Source organism: Leuciscus leuciscus (genome assembly GCF_965113295.1).
Source record: "Leuciscus leuciscus genome assembly, chromosome: 2".
NCBI lineage: Eukaryota > Metazoa > Chordata > Actinopteri > Cypriniformes > Leuciscidae > Leuciscus > Leuciscus leuciscus.
The window spans coordinates 59,194,680-59,213,500 of record NC_138726.1 but is presented as its reverse complement, the minus strand read 5'-3'; the positions used below and the strand labels follow the sequence as shown (position 1 = coordinate 59,213,500).

The 18,821-nt window shown below is 41.9% G+C and overlaps 1 protein-coding gene, 1 long non-coding RNA gene and 1 pseudogene across 3 annotated transcripts in view; 2 read left to right on the top strand and 1 right to left on the bottom strand.

Moving 5' to 3' along the window:
• LOC309492563 overlaps positions 1-18,821 on the top strand; it is a 276,178-nt gene that overhangs the window by 168,562 nt on the left and 88,795 nt on the right. The window lies entirely within an intron of this gene.
• LOC309492934 overlaps positions 1-18,821 on the bottom strand; it is a 104,333-nt pseudogene that overhangs the window by 47,311 nt on the left and 38,201 nt on the right. The gene's annotated exons all lie outside the window — the stretch shown is intronic.
• LOC309492482 (aerolysin-like protein) lies at positions 15,100-18,524 on the top strand. The gene is made up of 2 exons (XM_082161488.1): positions 15,100-15,173; positions 17,335-18,524. The coding sequence occupies exon 2, from the start codon at positions 17,352-17,354 to the stop codon at positions 18,297-18,299; it is 948 nt and encodes a 315-aa protein (XP_082017614.1). The 5' UTR covers positions 15,100-15,173; positions 17,335-17,351; the 3' UTR covers positions 18,300-18,524.

The window sequence follows — 18,821 nt, the reverse complement described above, 5'->3', positions numbered from 1 at the left end:
GTTCTAAATATAGGCAGTGTGCGTTTGTCTGACAATCGTCAGTGTAGACACTTAGAAGGTAAATACATAGCACCTACCCTTACAGAAAAAACACATGAACTTCACATGTGCAAAAACTCATGTGACCACATGCACATGTGAAATTTAACATGTAAAAACATGTGTTTTGCACATGGGAAATGTGTGCTTTTGGAACATTTACACATGTGATTACATGACCTTCATTATGATAATAAAAGCCAGAAAATTTCGATTTTGACAATATGTGACCTTTAAGACAAAATTATCAGGTATATGGAGGGTGACCATGATTGATATTTTCTTTACTCTTTGAATTTGTTTTATAGGACACTGTTAAGATATGAACTCCATTTACCCGATTATTTTGTCTAAATTAGGGACTTCCCAAAACTTGTGAACTCAGAAAATGAACTAAAATGAACTTTTCAAGAACTTTACCCAACACTGAATGCAAAGGTTAATCTAAATTAGAATTAATAAACAAAAACATAATACCCAATATACCTTAACATATCTTTGAGCAAGATAATTGTGAAGATTTAACTTTTTCCTTAGGTTCCATCCACGAACATGGATAGTGATCATATCTGTGCGTGCTGAGAAAAAAAAATGAACATGTCCATTTGAAATATTGCTCATATTTAACAATGACGTTAATTAAACCCAACGACTCACCAGATTTGGTCATATATTTTGTTGTCAATGCAGCACGAGACATAAATGAATTGACTGCTTCCACTTCCTCCCCAACAGTCAAACCTGCATTAGTAGGAAATATAAAAAATGTTAAGGAACAGATCCATCGGGGTACGAGTGGCATAGTGGTCAAAGTTGCTGCCAGGCAGAACAAATGATGTCATGATAGTCAGCAGTTCGAGCCTGACTATAGCTTCTCTGACTTTGCCAGGAACTCCAAAGTCCAGCAGAAACAATGCAACATTTAACATACAAGCGTGAAGTGATAATGACACAACAACAATACTAAGAGGGGCTCAAAAACATTATATACCATTGTAAATGTTAGCGATTTCCTTTAAAAGTGTAACTTAAATTACGATATGGACATTTAACCTGTCTATGAGAATAATCCAATGACAGGATTATCAGTAGATAATCTAAAGCAGGGGTCTCAAACCGGTTCCACAGAGGGCCTAGTGTATGCTTGTTTTTGGTCTTTCCCTTCAATTAGTGACCAATTAAGATCCTAACCAATTAGTGACCTACTCAGTCTGGTACAAGGTAAAAGAGAAAACCTGCATACACTAGGCCCTCAATGGAACAGGTTTGAGACCACTGCTCTAAAGTTAAAACTCACCAGCTCCCTCTTGGTTGCGGTCACCCCACTCCACCTGTTATGCATAATCATTGCAGCACTGTATCAAAATTACTCATATAATAATCATTATGTATTTAGAATTAAAAATAAATATATAATCAAAACAATTACCTCACATTTGGTTGAATGACCTTTTGCATGCATAACCGATAAGAATCTACTCTAGATCAGGAAAGGCCTCACACACTCTTTTTAAGTATGGGTAATATTTGCACATTACATCAGTGCAGACAAACTCAATCTTTTGTGTCTTGCCAAGCTCTTTTTGAAGATAAAGAGGGTATGCAAACACTTCTCCACGGTACATCTGTAGTCCTGATACAAAAGAGTTAGTTCAGAATTCTAGTATAATCAAAGACAAGAAAGTGTCACAACGCACACACAGGGAAAAGGTAAGATCCAATCGCAAGTAATTTATTAGGGTAATCCGTACTCACAAACTAGTCCAGGCAATGGTCAAAATCCATACAAAAGCAGTCCAACAAACAAGAAACAAACAGGCATGGAACACAGCGGTGCAATGACATTAAACAACGAATCCGCAACAATCACAGAACAGACAGGGTATAAATAGACAGGTACAAACAATGTGACGAGAAACAGCTGTATGCAATGATGAGTGATAAGGGACAGCTGAGTGCAATGAAAAGACAAGAATCATGGGGAATGTAGTACGAGAGTGTGCTGGACACCGTGAGGAAGGAGGACATCTAGTGGTGACCCAAGGAACATAAACCAGACACTGTGACATAACCCCCCCTCTACGGAGTGGCTCCCAGACACTCCAAGACAGGACACGGAACAAAACAAGAGTTCAGGAGGGAGGTGGCACGGTGGAGGATCAGGGGGAGGGACGGGAGGATCAGGGGGAGGGACGGGGGGCCAGGTCCATGAAGGGAAACAGAAACAGGGGGTAACAGACTCAAAGGGGGCCAGGGTGACACAGACAATACATCAGGGGAACAGGGCGAAGCAAACAGTCCATCCGGTGGCCGGGGCGAAACAAACAGTCCATCGGGCGGCCAGGGCGGAGACTTTCCCTCGGGCGGCCAGGGCGGAGACAACAGTCCATCGGGCGGCCAGGGCGGAGACAACAGTCCATCGGGCGGCCAGGGTGGTGAAGACCCCTCGGGTGGCCACGGCGCAGGAACTGGAACAGACACCACCGACTCAGGCACTGGAACTGGCACCACCGACTCAGGCACTGGAACTGGCACCACCGACTCAGGCACTGGAACTGGCACCACCGACTCAGGCACTGGAACTGGCACCACCGACTCAGGCACTGGAACTGGCACCACCGACTCAGGCACTGGAACTGGCACCACCGACTCAGGCACTGGAACTGGCACCACCGACTCAGGCACTGGAACTGGCACCACCGACTCAGGCACTGGAACTGGCACCACCGACTCAGGCACTGGAACTGGCACCACCGACTCAGGCACTGGAACTGGCACCACCGACTCAGGCACTGGAACTGGCACCACCGACTCAGGCACTGGAACTGGCACCACCGACTCAGGCACTGGAACTGGCACCACCGACTCAGGCACTGGAACTGGCACCACCGACTCAGGCACTGGCACCACCGGCTCAGGAACAGACACCACCGGCCCAGGAACAGACACCACCGGCCCAGGAACAGACACCACCGGTCCAAGTGTGTGCGTAGCCCACACACACCACATGGCTGTGGCCATAATGGCCAGTGTCGCGGTCACTGAGGGCTCAGGAACAGACGCCCCCGGCTCAGGCTCAGGAACAGACACCACCGGCTCAGGAACAGACACAGAAACAGACACAAGCACAGGCACAGACTCAGGAACAGACACTGGCTCCGGCTCAGCAACAGACACTGGCTCCGGCTCAGCAACAGACACTGGCTCCGGCTCAGCAACAGACACTGGCTCCGGCTCAGCAACAGACACTGGCTCCGGCTCAGCAACAGACACTGGCTCCGGCTCAGCAACAGACACTGGCTCCGGCTCAGCAACTGGAACAGACACAGACACAGGCTCCGGCTCAGGAACTGGAACAGACACAGACACAGACACTGGCTCCGGCTCAGGAACTGGAACAGACACCGACACTGGCTCCGGCTCAGGAACTGGAACAGACACTGGCTCCGGCTCAGGAACTGGAACAGACACAGACACTGGCTCCGGCTCAGGAACAGACACTGGCTCCGGCTCAGGAACAGACACTGGCTCCGGCTCAGGAACAGACACTGGCTCCGGCTCAGGAACAGACACTGGCTCCGGCTCAGGAATAGACACTGGCTCCGGCTCAGGAACAGACACTGGCTCCGGCTCAGGAACAGACACCACCGGCTCAAGAACAGACACAGGCACAAGCTCAGGGACAGACACAGGCTCAGGAACAAACTCAGGCACAGACACCACCAGCTCAGGTTCAAGAACAGACACAGGCTCGACGGCGGCCATCTTGTCAGGGAACACAGGCTCGGCAGACGTGACGTGAACACTCTCGGCGGCGGCCATCTTGTCTGAAGATACAGACTTGGCAGACGTGACGTGAACACTCTCGGCGGCGGCCATCTTGTCTGAAGACACAGGCTCGGCAGACGTGACGTGAACACTCTCAGCGGCTGCCATCTTGTCTGAAGACACAGGCTCGGCAGGCGTGACGTGAACAGGCTTGGCGGTGGCCATCTTGTCCGAAGACACAGGCTCGGCAGACGTGACGTGATCAGTCTCTGGCTGGGCAGACGTGACGTGAACAGTCTCTGGCTGGGCAGACGTGACGTGAACAGACTCGGCGACGGCCATCTTGTCCAAAGACACCGGCTCGGCAGGCGTGACGTGAACAGTCTTGACACTCTCCAGGATTTGATATAACCTCTCGAAGTACTCCAACAGAGTTTCAGCTGCTCTGTCAATCTCAGACTGCACAGGGACCTCCGAGACTGGGACCACCAGAACTGGGACCACCGGACTCGGGATCACCGGAACTGGGACCACCGGAACTGGGACCACCGGACTCGGGACCACTGGAACTGGGACCACCGGCACTGGGACCACCGGCACTGGGACCCCCGGTACTGAGACCACCGGCCTCGGGACCACCGGGACAGGGACCACCGGGATGACAGTGGCCTGCTCGGATGGGACGGCCTCCGGGACGACAGCGGGCTGCTCCGAGGGGAAGGCCTCCGGGACGACCTCCAGGGAGACAGCGGGCTGTTCGGGAACGACCTCCAAGTCTTGTTGAGAAATATGAGACCCTGAATCTCCTCCAGATGGAAAAACCTCATTCCGCGGTATCCACATATTGGTCAGTCCATTCTCTAATTCCGCCGTACTTGCTGGATCTTTATATTGGCGGATTCGTTCTGTCACAACGCACACACAGGGAAAAGGTAAGATCCAATCGCAAGTAATTTATTAGGGTAATCCGTACTCACAAACTAGTCCAGGCAATGGTCAAAATCCATACAAAAGCAGTCCAACAAACAAGAAACAAACAGGCATGGAACACAGCGGTGCAATGACATTAAACAACGAATCCACAACAATCACAGAACAGACAGGGTATAAATAGACAGGTACAAACAATGTGACGAGAAACAGCTGTATGCAATGATGAGTGATAAGGGACAGCTGAGTGCAATGAAAAGACAAGAATCATGGGGAATGTAGTACGAGAGTGTGCTGGACACCGTGAGGAAGGATGACATCTAGTGGTGACCCAAGGAACATAAACCAGACACTGTGACAGAAAGTCTTGGTTAGCTTGGGTTCATCAGAATCAGATCAGAATCAGAAAGAGCTTTATTGCCAAGTATGCTTGCGCATACGAGGAATTTGTCTTGGTGACAGTAGCTTCCAGTACACATACAATATAAAGTGACAAGACAAGTGACAAGTAACATAGGTATAAATAAAAAAATAAAATAAAAAATAGAAAAAATAAAAATAAAATAAAAATAAAAGATTATAAATTATAAATATATATAAAGTTATAAGGTGCTATAATGAAATGTCTGAGGGAAGTATTGCACATGTTTGTTCCACAGTAGGGGAACATTTAAGTGTTCATGAGGTAGATGGCCTGGGGAAAGAAACTTTTCCTGTGTCTGGTTGTTTTTGTGCTCAGTGCTCTGTAGCGTCGACCAGACGGTAACAGTTCAAACAGAAAGTGTGCTGGGTGTGACGGGTCCAGAGTGATTTTGCGAGCCCTTTTACTCACTCTGGATGAGTGCAGTACTTTGAGTGTGGGAAGGGTAGTGCCAGTGATTCGCTCAGCAGTCCGAACTATCCGCTGTAGTCTACGGAGGTCGGTTTTGGTAGCAGAGCCGAACCAGACGGTGATGGAAGTGCAGAGGATGGACTGGATGACAGCTGAGTAGAACTGTACGAGCAGCTCCTGTGGCAGGTTGAATTTCCTCAGCTGACGCAGGAAGTACAGTCTCTGTTGGGCTTTCTTCACAATAGAGTCTATGTGAGTGTCCCACTTCAGATCCTGAGAGATGGTGGTGCCCAGGAACCTGAATGACTCTACTGCAGTCACAGTGCTGTCCATGATGGTGAGTGAAGGGAGTGCAGGGGGGTTTCTCCTGAAGTCCACGATCATCTCCACTGTTTTGAGCGTGTTCAGCTCCAGGTTGTTATAACTGCACCAAAGAGCCAGCTGCTCCACCTCCTGTCTGTACGCAGACTCGTCACCGTTCCGGATGAGTCCGATAACAGTAGTGTCGTCCGCAAACTTCAGGAGCTTGACAGAGGTGTCTTTAGAGGTGCAGTCATTTGTGTACAGGGAGAAGAGCAGTGGTGAGAGAACACATCCCTGTGGAGCACCGGTGCTGATGGTGCGGCTGTCGGACGTGATTTTGCCCATTCTGACTAGCTGTTGTCTGTCTGTCAGAAAGCTGGTGATCCATTGACAGATGGAGCTAGGGACAGAGAGCTGGGTCAGTTTGGTCTGGAGCAGTGATGGGACGATGGTGTTGAAGGCAGAACTAAAGTCCACGAACAGAATCCTTGCATAGGTCCCTGGTTTGTCCAGATGTTGTAGGGTGTAATGCAGTCCCATATTGACCACATCATCCACAGACCGGTTTGCTCTGTAGGCAAACTGCAGGGGGTCCAGCAAGGGTCCAGTGATGTCCTTCAGATATGCTAACACCAGTCTTTCGAATGACTTCATGGCCACAGATGTTAAGGCAACAGGTCTGTAGTCATTGAGTCCTGTGATCTTTGGTTTCTTCGGGATTGGGATGATGGTGGAGCGTTTAAAGCAGAAAGGGACTTTGCACTGCTCCAGTGATCTGTTGAAGATCAGTGAGAAGATAGAGGCCAGCTGGTCAGCGCAGGTTTTCAGACAGGCTGGTGAAACACCGTCTGGGCCTGGTGCTTTCCTTCTCTTCTGTTTCCTGAAGATCTGACGCACATTATCCTCACTGATCTGAAGTGCAGGGGGGGAGGGGAGGGGGATGGCTGGAGGTGTTGATGGCTGTGTAGAGAGATGGTCAGGGCGGGTATGGGGTGTCTGATCGGGGGTCTCAAATCTACAGTAAAAGACATTCAGCTCGTTCGCAAGATGCTTGTTGCTGTCGATGCTGGGGGATGGTGTCTTGTAGTTGGTAATGTCTTTCAGGCCTTTCCACACTGATGCAGGGTCGTTGGAGGAAAACTGGTTTTCCAGCTTTTTGGCATAGCTCTTCTTAGCCACTTCAATCTCCTTTGTCAATGTGTTCCTGGCCTGATTATACAAGATCCTATCCCCACTCCTGTAGGCATCTTCTTTGACCTGACGAAGCTGTCTGAGTTTTGGTGTGAACCATGGTTTATCATTGTTGAATGATAAGTAAGTCCTGGTAGGGATGCATAAATCCTCACAGAAACTGATGTATGATGTTACAGTCTCTGTGAGCTCGTCCAGATCGCTGGCAGCAGCTTCAAAAACACTCCAGTCAGTGCATTCAAAACAGGCTTGTAAGACCTGCTCTGTGTCGTTGGTCCATCTCTTTACAGTCCTTATTACTGGCTTAGCAGTTTTAAGTTTTTGCCTGTAAGTTGGTAGAAGATGAACCAGGCAGTGATCGGAAAGTCCTAGAGCTGCTCTGGCGACGGAGCGATATGCATCCTTTGTTGTGGTGTAGCAATGGTCCAAAATATTATTGTCTCTGGTGGGGCATGTAATGTGCTGTTTGAATTTAGGCAGTTCACGTGTGAGTTTTGCCTGATTAAAGTCTCCGAGAATGATAAGAAGGATCAGAGTGCTGAACCTACCATTCAAAAGAATGCAGTGTCTACAGACTGAAATCATCACACCCTCTTCATCAAGTTTGGATTGAGACTTCTTGTTAGACTCACTACCAGCTTTAAAGTGTGAGTTTCCACAAATGGGTCGGCCTGGTGACTAAGAGAATATTTTCACAAACAATTATTATTGTTGTTAAATCATCATCATAGATGACCTGTAAGTTGTACATGATAAAATTGTCTCTTATGACTGAAGCATTAATTGATTATATTTTTCCATAACTTACAGTTTTGATTTTGTCTCTAATAGTTTGCAAAAACTCTGCAACCTCTTCATTTTTGGCAAAGAAGGTTCCGTCAAAATATGGATTTTCATTTATCCTACAAAAATACAAAAAACACTGAATGGACTCTGACAGGTTTAGGTTTTGCCTTTTAAAAGATAAATTACTTTAAGTTAACTTACCCGTTGCGATTAAACCTGTACATTTTCCTGTTCCCATCAAGAGACACTGCCACCATATCCTGACTGCAAGCTGGACAGGAGAAATGGTCATCTCCAAGAAGTGTTTCCATCTCATGTCTACAGTACGTCCATTCCAGGAAACTGCGCTGAAAACAGTCCACTGATATTGTACCAACCTAGTAAACATAAAATAGACTAAAGAAGTAACAGATACATTTTTGCATCGTACTATACAGTACAACCTGACTTCTCCTAATCATGATTCCACAACATTTCCTTTCCTTGTACATCTAGCCACAACTTTCTTATTTATAAAACAAACCTTTATGTCAATGGCTATAACCCCCCTCACCCACTTATCCTCTACATTATTACATTTTGTTTAAATCTGACTTACTCTGCCAGAACGCATTGAGCGGCTTTGCAGCATTCTCACAAAGGCCTGTCTGGATAGACCAGGTGCCGTGACTTTAAAGTCTTCAAAGGTACTGAACAGGTCGACAGTGTAAACCGTTTGAAACTCAATGGTTCCAGGCCAGTACCCATTTAATATGCAACAAACCTGCTCCATCTATACCATCTCAGATAGGGGTGCCATAAATTGAGTGAATCAGGCAGACTCCTGGCCTTCTTTCTTTTCTTTTGTTTTTCTTTTATATGCAAAGCACTTTGAATAACTTAATTTTGTGATTTTGTGCCACTGTAATAAACCCATTTGATGGAATTGTCTGTTGTGTGAACTTAATATGCTGCAGCAGGAAATGTTCAGTTTGCATTAGCAGTGACTTGATACAGACTTTTTTCACAGCTACACTGCACGATAAAGCTGTTGTTCTCTTGTACTTATATGGCACTTCTACTCCACTACATCTCAAAGGGAAATATTGTACTTTTTACTTCACTACATTTATCTGACAGCTTTAGTTACTTTACAAAGGTGGAGTTTTGCACACAAACAATATGAAGAGTATAAATTAGGTACTCAACAGTTTATAAAAGAACAGTTAGTACATTAGTTGATCGACAGAACTGTAATTGCCAGCTATTTAGATCATTTTTAAGTCATGTCATGTAAAAACATTTCATGGTTCCAGCTTCACAAATGTGAAGATTTTCATCTAGATTATTTGAATAGATATTTTTAAACATTTTTAGGTTTAGACTGACAAAACAAGCAGTGTGAAGATGTTACTTTTGGGCTATGGGCTCTCGATTAATACAAATAAAAAAAATCAGCAAATTCATCCATAATGAAATAATCATCTCATGCAGTCAGAGACAAAACTGTTCACCCACAACCAACTACAACAGTAAAATCCTGCTTTTACATTAACACATGAGGAATAATAATATCATGATAATAATATTACAATGTTTTTCTTTCTGCTTTCAATACTTTACATTTTCCTGATGATACTTTCATAATTTTCCTTAAGTAACATTATCAGTGGTTATTTTGACTATGACTTTTACGTGTAACAGAGTATTTGTCCAGCAAATTATTAGTACTTTTACTTAAGTAAATGATCTGAAAATGTCATCCACCACTGACATCATTTAAAAGTACTATTTGGACACCTAATAGGCCCTATCCACAGCTGCACTACTTCCTGAACTTCAGCCAGCTCCTTTGTTTCCTGTCTGCCATTATTGGACAAACTGATTAACCCAGGTGTGTCTGATTATTGTTGTTGGTCAGACACACCTGGATTAATCAGCTTCCAGTCCAATAATGGCAGACAGGAAACAAAGGAGCTGGCTGAAGTCTAGGAAGTAGTGCAGCTGTGCATAGGGCCTATTGCATCTTTTAGATTAATGCTGATGCTCATAAGTTTATGACTCTAGCCAAAACACTCAAATAGTCTGTTTTTTGCTTGGCTGCGGTACATACATATGTGCAGTATTGTTATAATACTAAATTTCTAAAAAAATATATAAAAGTTGAGGTCGGGGCCTCAAAGTCCTCACTGAAACTATGCCTGAGCCAAGCTGTGTCCATGAAAAGTTAAAATTTAAACTTTGTTGTAGGACTAAACCAAATATATGTTTGGAAAGGGCTCGACCTGGAGAGTAACATATGTCAGTCTGAAGGTTGTAAATGGCTCCTGCTTTGAAATATTGACCTCTGAACCTTGACCTTGGTGCATGTTTGAAAGCTTGTCATTCAGGAACAGAAAGGGCTACAGACATGAAACCAACTGTTAGAAATAGCTATTGACTTCAGCTATATGACTATACCCATATGGGTAGAGTCACCAAGAGGTTTTGCTGTCAAAAATGGTCAAACTTGATTTTCACCTATTTAACAGTAGGGTATTTACAATTGTATTACACAAATGTGATTCCCATCCCCTTTAACCCATCAGTGTATTCTTGCATCATGATTTACAAATCCCAATTTCAATATATTGAGACATATATTTTTAAACTACAATTCCCTCTAGCAGTACGTTACACAATACTGCATTTTGTTAGTAAGGATTAAGGTACTATGTAAATTACGTGGTCAATGATATGGACAGACCTGAAAAACACCCATAATAAATTAAAACATTTACAGTGCGTACTCACGTTGTTTGTAATAGGCTTAACTTACTAATATAAGGCTACACATTACTCCTAAATGTGTAAATATGTATATCATTTCCTTTCTCTTTTCCTTGTTGTTATACAGGTATACATTACCTTTATCAACGTCTCAATAGGCTATTAACTTTGCTAATGTCCATATGTTAACTCTCCTTATGTGATTTATGTCCATATTAAATTCTGATTGTGGATTTACTGATTATCAAATAAAGTTTAACTGGAAGTTTTCAACCATCCCCTTGATAAAAACAGTCCATAACAAACTAGCTATGTCACAGATTGCCAAACTTCATAATAAAAGACAAATCTGAAAATGTCACATAGTACACTTCATTTATTTCGTTAGGTATAGTTCATGACAGTGAAGTGAATAACAGAAATGGCAAATGTAGTACCAAAAACAACACTTTATTTAAGATGATCTCAATTCCCTTATTTGAAGTGTGTGTGTGTGTGTGTGTGTGTGTGTGTGTGTGTGTGTGTGTGTGTGTGTGTGTGTGTGTGTGTGTGTGTGTGTGTGTGTGTGTGTGTGTGTGTGTGTGTGTGTGTGTAGTCTCATTTGTGAAATGCACATTTTCATTCCCATCAAAAAATGAAATAGTTATTTTACATTGTCAACACACAATCAGCTTCAAGATGAGTAACTGCTACATAGGGTTAGTCCAAACAGTATGTTATGCAAATAAGGACATGGAATGATTTCATAGTTAATTATGGTACTGTAATTTAGCAAGAGGTTGAAAGATTGCTATTAAAAATGAAGGCATTTCGAAGCCTGTGAATAAAATGGGAAGTTGCTTATGTAGTTTAATTTAATATTTGTGGCGGAGGTTATTTAATATGAAATCTTAAATGAAACCGTGTCCTTTTCAATATTGAGCTATGTCGCCCAATAAAGCACTCCAACTGTGTGTGTCATCAGTGGACTGAACATTTTGGTAGTTGTGAAAGGATCAGTTGTTGCCCATAGTTTAGCTTGTCTGAGTCAAAATACAATCAACTGTAACTTTTCCATGGTCTGTTGGCAACAAAACAATCCATATAGGGGTCCTTCAAGTTTAAGAAATGTTAAGTCTGTTGACTGTTGCACTTTATTGAATCCATACAGATAAAAGAGGCTGCAACAAGCTTGAATAAAAACCATGAAGAATATTAATGTAGGTAATCAACTGGGAAAGTTTCATGGTGATATCTGCTAGGTACAATTTTTACCCTATTCACCTGTAGTGTCTCGCCTTAAGAGTTTTTTTTTTTTTTTTGTTAAAGTGTTTTACTTGACTCAGAGTATTAACCTGTTACTTGAAATTCTGTGTTTTAAAGTAGTTCAACACAAGAAGCACAAGAAACGTTTTTAATGATCAAATTGTCATCCATTTTCATCTGAAGTATTTAATGTACAAATAGCATACCATGTTCATTCTAAGGAAGGTAAACACACACACACACACACACACACACACACACACACACACACACACACACACACACACACACACACACACACACACACACACACACACACACACACACACACACACACACACACACACACACACACACACACAAAACAAACATGTTCAATCTCAGGAGGTTACCACACATTCACACACACCAAATAGAAACCAAAAATTTCTCCTGGGGTCTTTTTACTATTCAACATGCACACTTTTCTGTTTCATCTAGCCTTACGATAACACTTGGCCACATGCTAACTAGAATAATCTTAATCTTATCAAGAAGGGTAAATTCTTCATCCTTACATGTATGTGATGTATGTGAAAATGTATGTGAAGCAACAAACTAATTGGTATTGTGTTATGTAATAGTGTGTACTTATTGTGCAAGCTACCTATTACCCTTTCAACATGTATCCTAAGGTGTGCTATAGCCCGTGTGTCTTCCACATCCTTAGCATCGAGTTGACATCTGCTTTTAGAGAATGCAGGGATTTTAACTTCTGCGCACATCATTCCCACACCGTCTTTAATATTAGATCCTCAATCTGCTAACACTAAATCGCCAGGCAAAACAGTTTGTTAAGAAGCCCACATATGTGCTTGTCAGATGCTCGTCCCCCCCATCCCTTTGACATAAATACAATTTGGCCTTGGGGTGTAATTCCTATCAAGTATTTCATTGTGTGTGTGCCTTTGAAAATTATTGTGCACGCGCCATTTGACGGCCTCTCTGTATGGATTTCAAAACAGTCAACAATAATCGCAACACGCTTTCCAAAAGCTTCTAAAAATGTATGTGGCATTGTGGCTTGTAAACAGTGTCTCTCAGGCCAGTACAACAAGGGAGTAAGGCGTGCATACAGCACATCTATGGTATCTGCAAAGGTAGCAGAAAGAGTTCTCCGTGACACATTAAAAATGTGTGAAAGATGCTGGATTGGAAGATCAAGCCTTAAGGCCATTGCACACTGAGTCCGAAATTTCCGTATGTGTTTTTTCGTGTTCGTCTGCCTTAAAATTCGTCACGCACAGAAACCTTGCACACTGAGTCCGATGCGTATTTATTAAACCTTTGCGAAAAAAAACTAAATGGATTCGTCAAGCAGTGAGGATGATTTTGTTGCCCTCTTTCTTCTTAAAAAGAGAAAAAGAAAGAGGAAATATTGGGTCCATCCAATCCTGAGATTGCGCCGAGAGGAAGGAGAGTTTCACCACTGTAAGGACCATCCATTGGCCCAACGACGGAATCCAACGGCCTGGCGAAGGTATAATGCCTGTATGTATTTTCAGCGCTCCAGTGAAGTTCACTTAATTTATTGGAATTTAGTTTTAGTATTACTTTAGCTCTACACTTAATCTGACTCCAATTTCAAATGATAATCAAATTTAGATCGTATTTCTGATTAGAAAATAATCAGAAATATTGATTATGAATTCATTTAGAACTTTGATTATTCTGAGTATCCCATACTTTCAATTATTAACTCACTAAGGGACCCGATGCCGCACAGAGTCACACACCCCGGGTTTACGTGGATCTTGCGGACACAGCCTCGCCAGTCTGATCTTGATCAGAGGGTGCAGGGTTTGCTAATATCTCTTAAGTCGGTTGCCTACTGCTCACGCACACAAAAAAAGTGTAGTTTATTAAGCCACTTCCGTACAACTTGCCAAGTCAGTGATAGACAGAAATCTAAAGGTCTTCAGATGACATGCCTACTGCTCCGTTCATATGTGCCTTTAGTTTGACCTATCCTGGACACGGAGCTGCGGTAGCGCCAGCCTCCTCATAGTCTACTAAAATAATGATTTCAGAAAACTTCAGAATAAATCAAGATGTAACATTTATTTGTCAGGTAAAAATGTATCATGCCAATTACAGAAGTAAATGATTAAAAGCCAATTCAGAAAATATATGACATTTACTCAAAGATGACTCTAAAAGTAAGCAATGTTTTCCTGACAGAGACACACAGTGGTGTGTGAGTGCTCTCCAACAGGAAAACACTGAAACATCACTGTGGGGGATGATCCTGGTAAAGAGTCCCAAAGACTGCTCTGCCCCCTTGCCTTAAATAACCAGACCAGAACAAAAGGGGTTATACACATCGTGAGCTTAGAATTATAAGGTTCTATCTCCGTTTAGGGTAGTTCCGAGATATTGAGCATCAAAGTTTTTACATCCCAGCTGGCAATGGAGAGATGGAACCTTTTTATTTTATTAATAACTACTAACAAAATATTTTTTTACAAAAATAACACCACACAGGCATTAATAAACACCTAATGGATCAGATTATGTCAAAAACTCAATTTTGACCAAAAGTGGAGATAGAACCTTATAATTCTAAGCTCACGACATGTTGTTTAGAGTTGTTTGGCCCAATCCATGTACCCCAGGGGGGAGCACTTGGTTTCTTGAGATATCGGAAAGAGATATCAGCCAGAGAAGAGAAACAGGATTCTCCTAAGTTCTCAATCTTTCTCATTAAACCAATGACTGCAATGAAATTAAGACCATTTTACCAATTGCACTGAGACACTTAAAATGATACCAAACATGAAAAGGAAAAAACAATATATTCACAAGATACACCATATGTGATATATAGACATTCTTAATGAACTTTCAGTGTCTTGAGGAGGGAGAGGGGGGATGAGTTGAAGTCAAACAAGGGGACAAGGAGATCAGTTTGGGCAGGGTAAGGTTCTGTGCTCTGTCTTTGCTATCTGCTGTCCAGGGTGCATTTTATGGCTTTATTGCAGGGTGTTTTGTTTTAGCAGGAAAATCAGTTCTTACAATATTATATGCAAATATATTTTTATGAATATTCGCATTCAGAACTAATATTTCATCACAATGTTTATATTACAAGCTGCATTCCGTATGGTTTTAAAATGGCACTCTACTTTGTGAGGTGGGGGGAGCTGATTGCACTGCCTCGGGGTGTGTTTTAAGGACTGCCTGTCCCCTTCAGAGCTATATTTAAGCAGCAGACTGACCAAACACATCACACTTCTCCAGCTTTGACCAGGCGAGCTGCTCTTGAGAAGAATTTCAGACTGCAGTCATTCATGTAAGTATACTTTCACTCAAGGGCACTTGACTTAAGATGTAGCTAGCTAACAGTTTCTAATACTTTTCATGAGATTATCCAACCCAATTTTCTCCCACTGCGTATCTATAGCACAAGTTCATGTTTTCAATTGCCATGCTCTTTACGCAAAATTTAACCATTGACTTTAAAGGATTGACTTTAGTTCACCTCCAAAAATCGTTTTGCTGATAATTCACTCACCCCGATGTCATCCAAGATATCCATGTCTTTCTTTCTTCAGTCGAAAAGAAATTAAGGTTTTTGAGGAAAACATTCCAGGGTTTTTCTACACATAATGGACTTCAATGGCAACCAACTATGTTCAAAGAAGGTTCAAATGTCCGTCTCAATGCAGCTTCAAAGTCTCGACACGATCCCAGTCGAGAAATAAGGGTCTTATCTAGCGAAACGATCGGTCATTTTCTAAAAAAATTAAATGTGTATATACTTTTTTAACCACAAATGCCCGTCTTGTACCATCTCTGAGGTGTGCCACGTATTATGTCATCACGTTGGAAAATTCACAAAATAAATAAATAATAATAATAAAAATAAATTAATATGTCGGACGATTTTGAAGTTGGAGGAGAAAATGAGATGGAGTTTTTCGCCCTTCCCTACCTTTTTGAACCGAAGTACACAGACAAATAACAACTTAAATAGATGACGTGGCATGTGACTTTTCCAATGTGATGACGCAATGCGTGGCACATCTCAGAGATGGTACAAGACAGGTATTTGTGGTTAAAAATATATAATTGATTTTTTTGTGTTGATTTTTATCGTTTCACTGGATAAGACCCTTATTTCTCGACTGGGATCATGTCGAGACTTTGAAGCTGCATTGAGATGGACATTTGAACCTTCTTTGAACATTGTTGCCATTGAAGTCCATTCTGTGTAGAAAAATCCTGGAATGTTTTCCTCAAAAACCTTAATTTCTTTTTGACTGAAGAAAGAAAGACATGGATATCTTGGATGACATCGGGGTGAGTAAATTATCAGCATTTTTTTTTTTTAAGGTGAACTAATCCTTTAATTGGTTGTCTAGCAACCACAATCCAACAGGTTGTTTTAAATGAAAAGTCAAAATATGTTTAAGTTAGGTTTAAAATGTTATGGGTAGGTTTAGGGAAAGGTTTGGGGTTATATTTATGAAAATAATTATCAATCTGGATCTGGGCGTTTCCCCTGATGAGTCAAGGGAGGCGGTGCCACCTCAAAAAACTGGATGAGAAAAAAATCCATATTATAAAAATAAATCAAAGCAAATATGACCAAATGTGACATTAAAACGTGTATAAATCACTAGTTTTTCTTAAGTAACGCTGTCCAACAGTGACACCAGCAAGAAAAGTTACAGAGGGAATCCAATGTGTTCATTGAGAAATATCTCGACGCTCACAGCCGTCTTTGGGTGTTTCAGTCAAAATCCTAAATTAACTTGTCAGATCTTAACTTAAGACTTAAGATAGAAAGTTTCTGTAAAATGCCCCCTGGACTAGAGGGGCGAGTGTATCAGATGCATGTAAAAGTTGATTTCTGCCTAAAGAGTACTCCGAATGAAAGCATGAACTTGTGTTATAGATACGCTGTACAGGACTACACAACAATAGCCACTTTTCCACCATCGGCCAAACTGTTCTCGGTGCTTAATTGCCAGTCCGGCCCAGCCGGTATGGATATGGTTTCATTTTCCATGTGGGACTGATACCAGCACTCTTTGCAATGTAATTCAAATGTCAATGAATGACACATTTGAATTACATTGCAAAGAGTGCTGGTCTCAGCCACTATATTTGCTTCTCATATGTCTGTAAAACTCATGTGTTATAAAGGTCTGCGTTATGGAGGATGATAGAATATTTATGTTATATATATATATGTTAATATATATTATGTTAATATGTTTCCCAAACCTGTTCCCAGAGGAATGCCAGAACTGCACATTTAGCATGTTTGCCTATTCAGACACACCTGATTCAAGTCAGCTTTTTAGTAGATATTCCAAGACCCGAAATGGATGGGTCATTTAAGAAAGGAATCCAATGTGTACTCTTCTTATGTCTCCAGAAACTAGGTTGTGAAACACTGCAATAGTGTAAAGCTGATAATAATTCTGATCTGATATTATTTTCAGATCGAGTTAATTCCAAGATGTCCAGCATAAATGGTATACTTGTAATTGGTGGAAACGGAGGTGGTGAATTCTCATTTACTGGTGTGGACAACGGTGCCAGTTTAGAGAAGATCGGAGTCTGGGTGGGAGGATCGCAGGTGAAGGCTGTCAAGGTCTGGCTTTCAGATGGGAGAGTTAATGAATTTGGTAGACCAGACGGACCGTATCAGGAGTTCAAGTTCCAGCCTGGTGAGTGTTTCCGCTCACTGTCCCTGTGGGGGAACGGAGCAGGAACACGTCTTGGAGCCATCAAATTTGAGACCAGTTGGGGGAACACATTTTTTGCAAAGATGACAAGCTGGGGTTTAAAAACAGAATATCCCGTTGATGTCGGATCTGGATTTTGTTTGGGAGTTGTAGGAAGAGATGGTCACGACATTGACTCCATGGGATTCATGTTTCTCAATGCAGTTGAATCAGCAGTTCTCACTGATGTCCACTATCCCACTCTCCACCAAGTGATACCACGGGTGACACTAGAAGAAATCAAATCTGTCACTTTCAGGAACAACTCCTCCGCCACACAAAAACAAAAAATTGAAAGCTCAAAGAAAGTGATCAAAACATCTTCATGGTCAATGAGTAAGACCACTACATCAACATTTAATATGGAAGTGAAGGCTGGGATTCCATCGATTATAGAAGTTTCTGCAGGATTCAGTATCAGCGTTGCAACAGAAAGCACTTATCGTCAGGAGAACACAGATGAGAGAACCGAAACTCTGTCTACAGAAGTAGATGTGCCACCAGGTAAGATGGTGGATGTTGACGTCACCATTGGCAGAGCTGCTTTTGACCTGCCTTACACTGGCACAGTGAAGATGACCTGCAAGAACGGCAGTGTGTTTGCGTATAGAACCAAGGGCACATACAAAGGCGTCACTTACACTGATATCAAAGTGGATACCAAGGAATCTCCTCTGTAATGTCAAGACAGATTGTTCTTGCAATGCACAAGTTATTTCATTACTTCTAATATATATATATATATATATATATATATATATATATATATACAAACAATAATACAATATTTGTTGTCTTCAAGTAACATTAATACACCAATAATACTAACACACAAATATTCATATAGATTCATACTTAGTGTAATCACTTTACACTAATCTCTAGAACCTGATTGTGTAATCATTTTTAAAATGACATTTAGTAATAAAAAATAAAAAATAAAAAAATAAAAAAATAAACCCTGTCTGCAAGCATTGTTCTCTTTTCTCTCACTTTTCTCCATTGGGCGGACATTTGGGCCATATGCGCAAAACCGATCCTTATACACTAGACCTGAAAAGTGACAAAAAGTGGTTAAATCATATAGTTGTAACTTTAATGTGCTATTTCTGTTTAATATAGTATTATGAAAAAGGAAATTAAAGCAGTTACACTGACATGGTTTGTGACCTTCTGATATACATCTGAAGACTTTTGCACTA

Bases quoted from the DNA above. Each gene is read 5' to 3' on its own strand.
- LOC309492482 (XM_082161488.1), top strand. From the start codon at position 17,352: ATGTCCAGCATAAATGGTATACTTGTAATTGGTGGAAACGGAGGTGGT.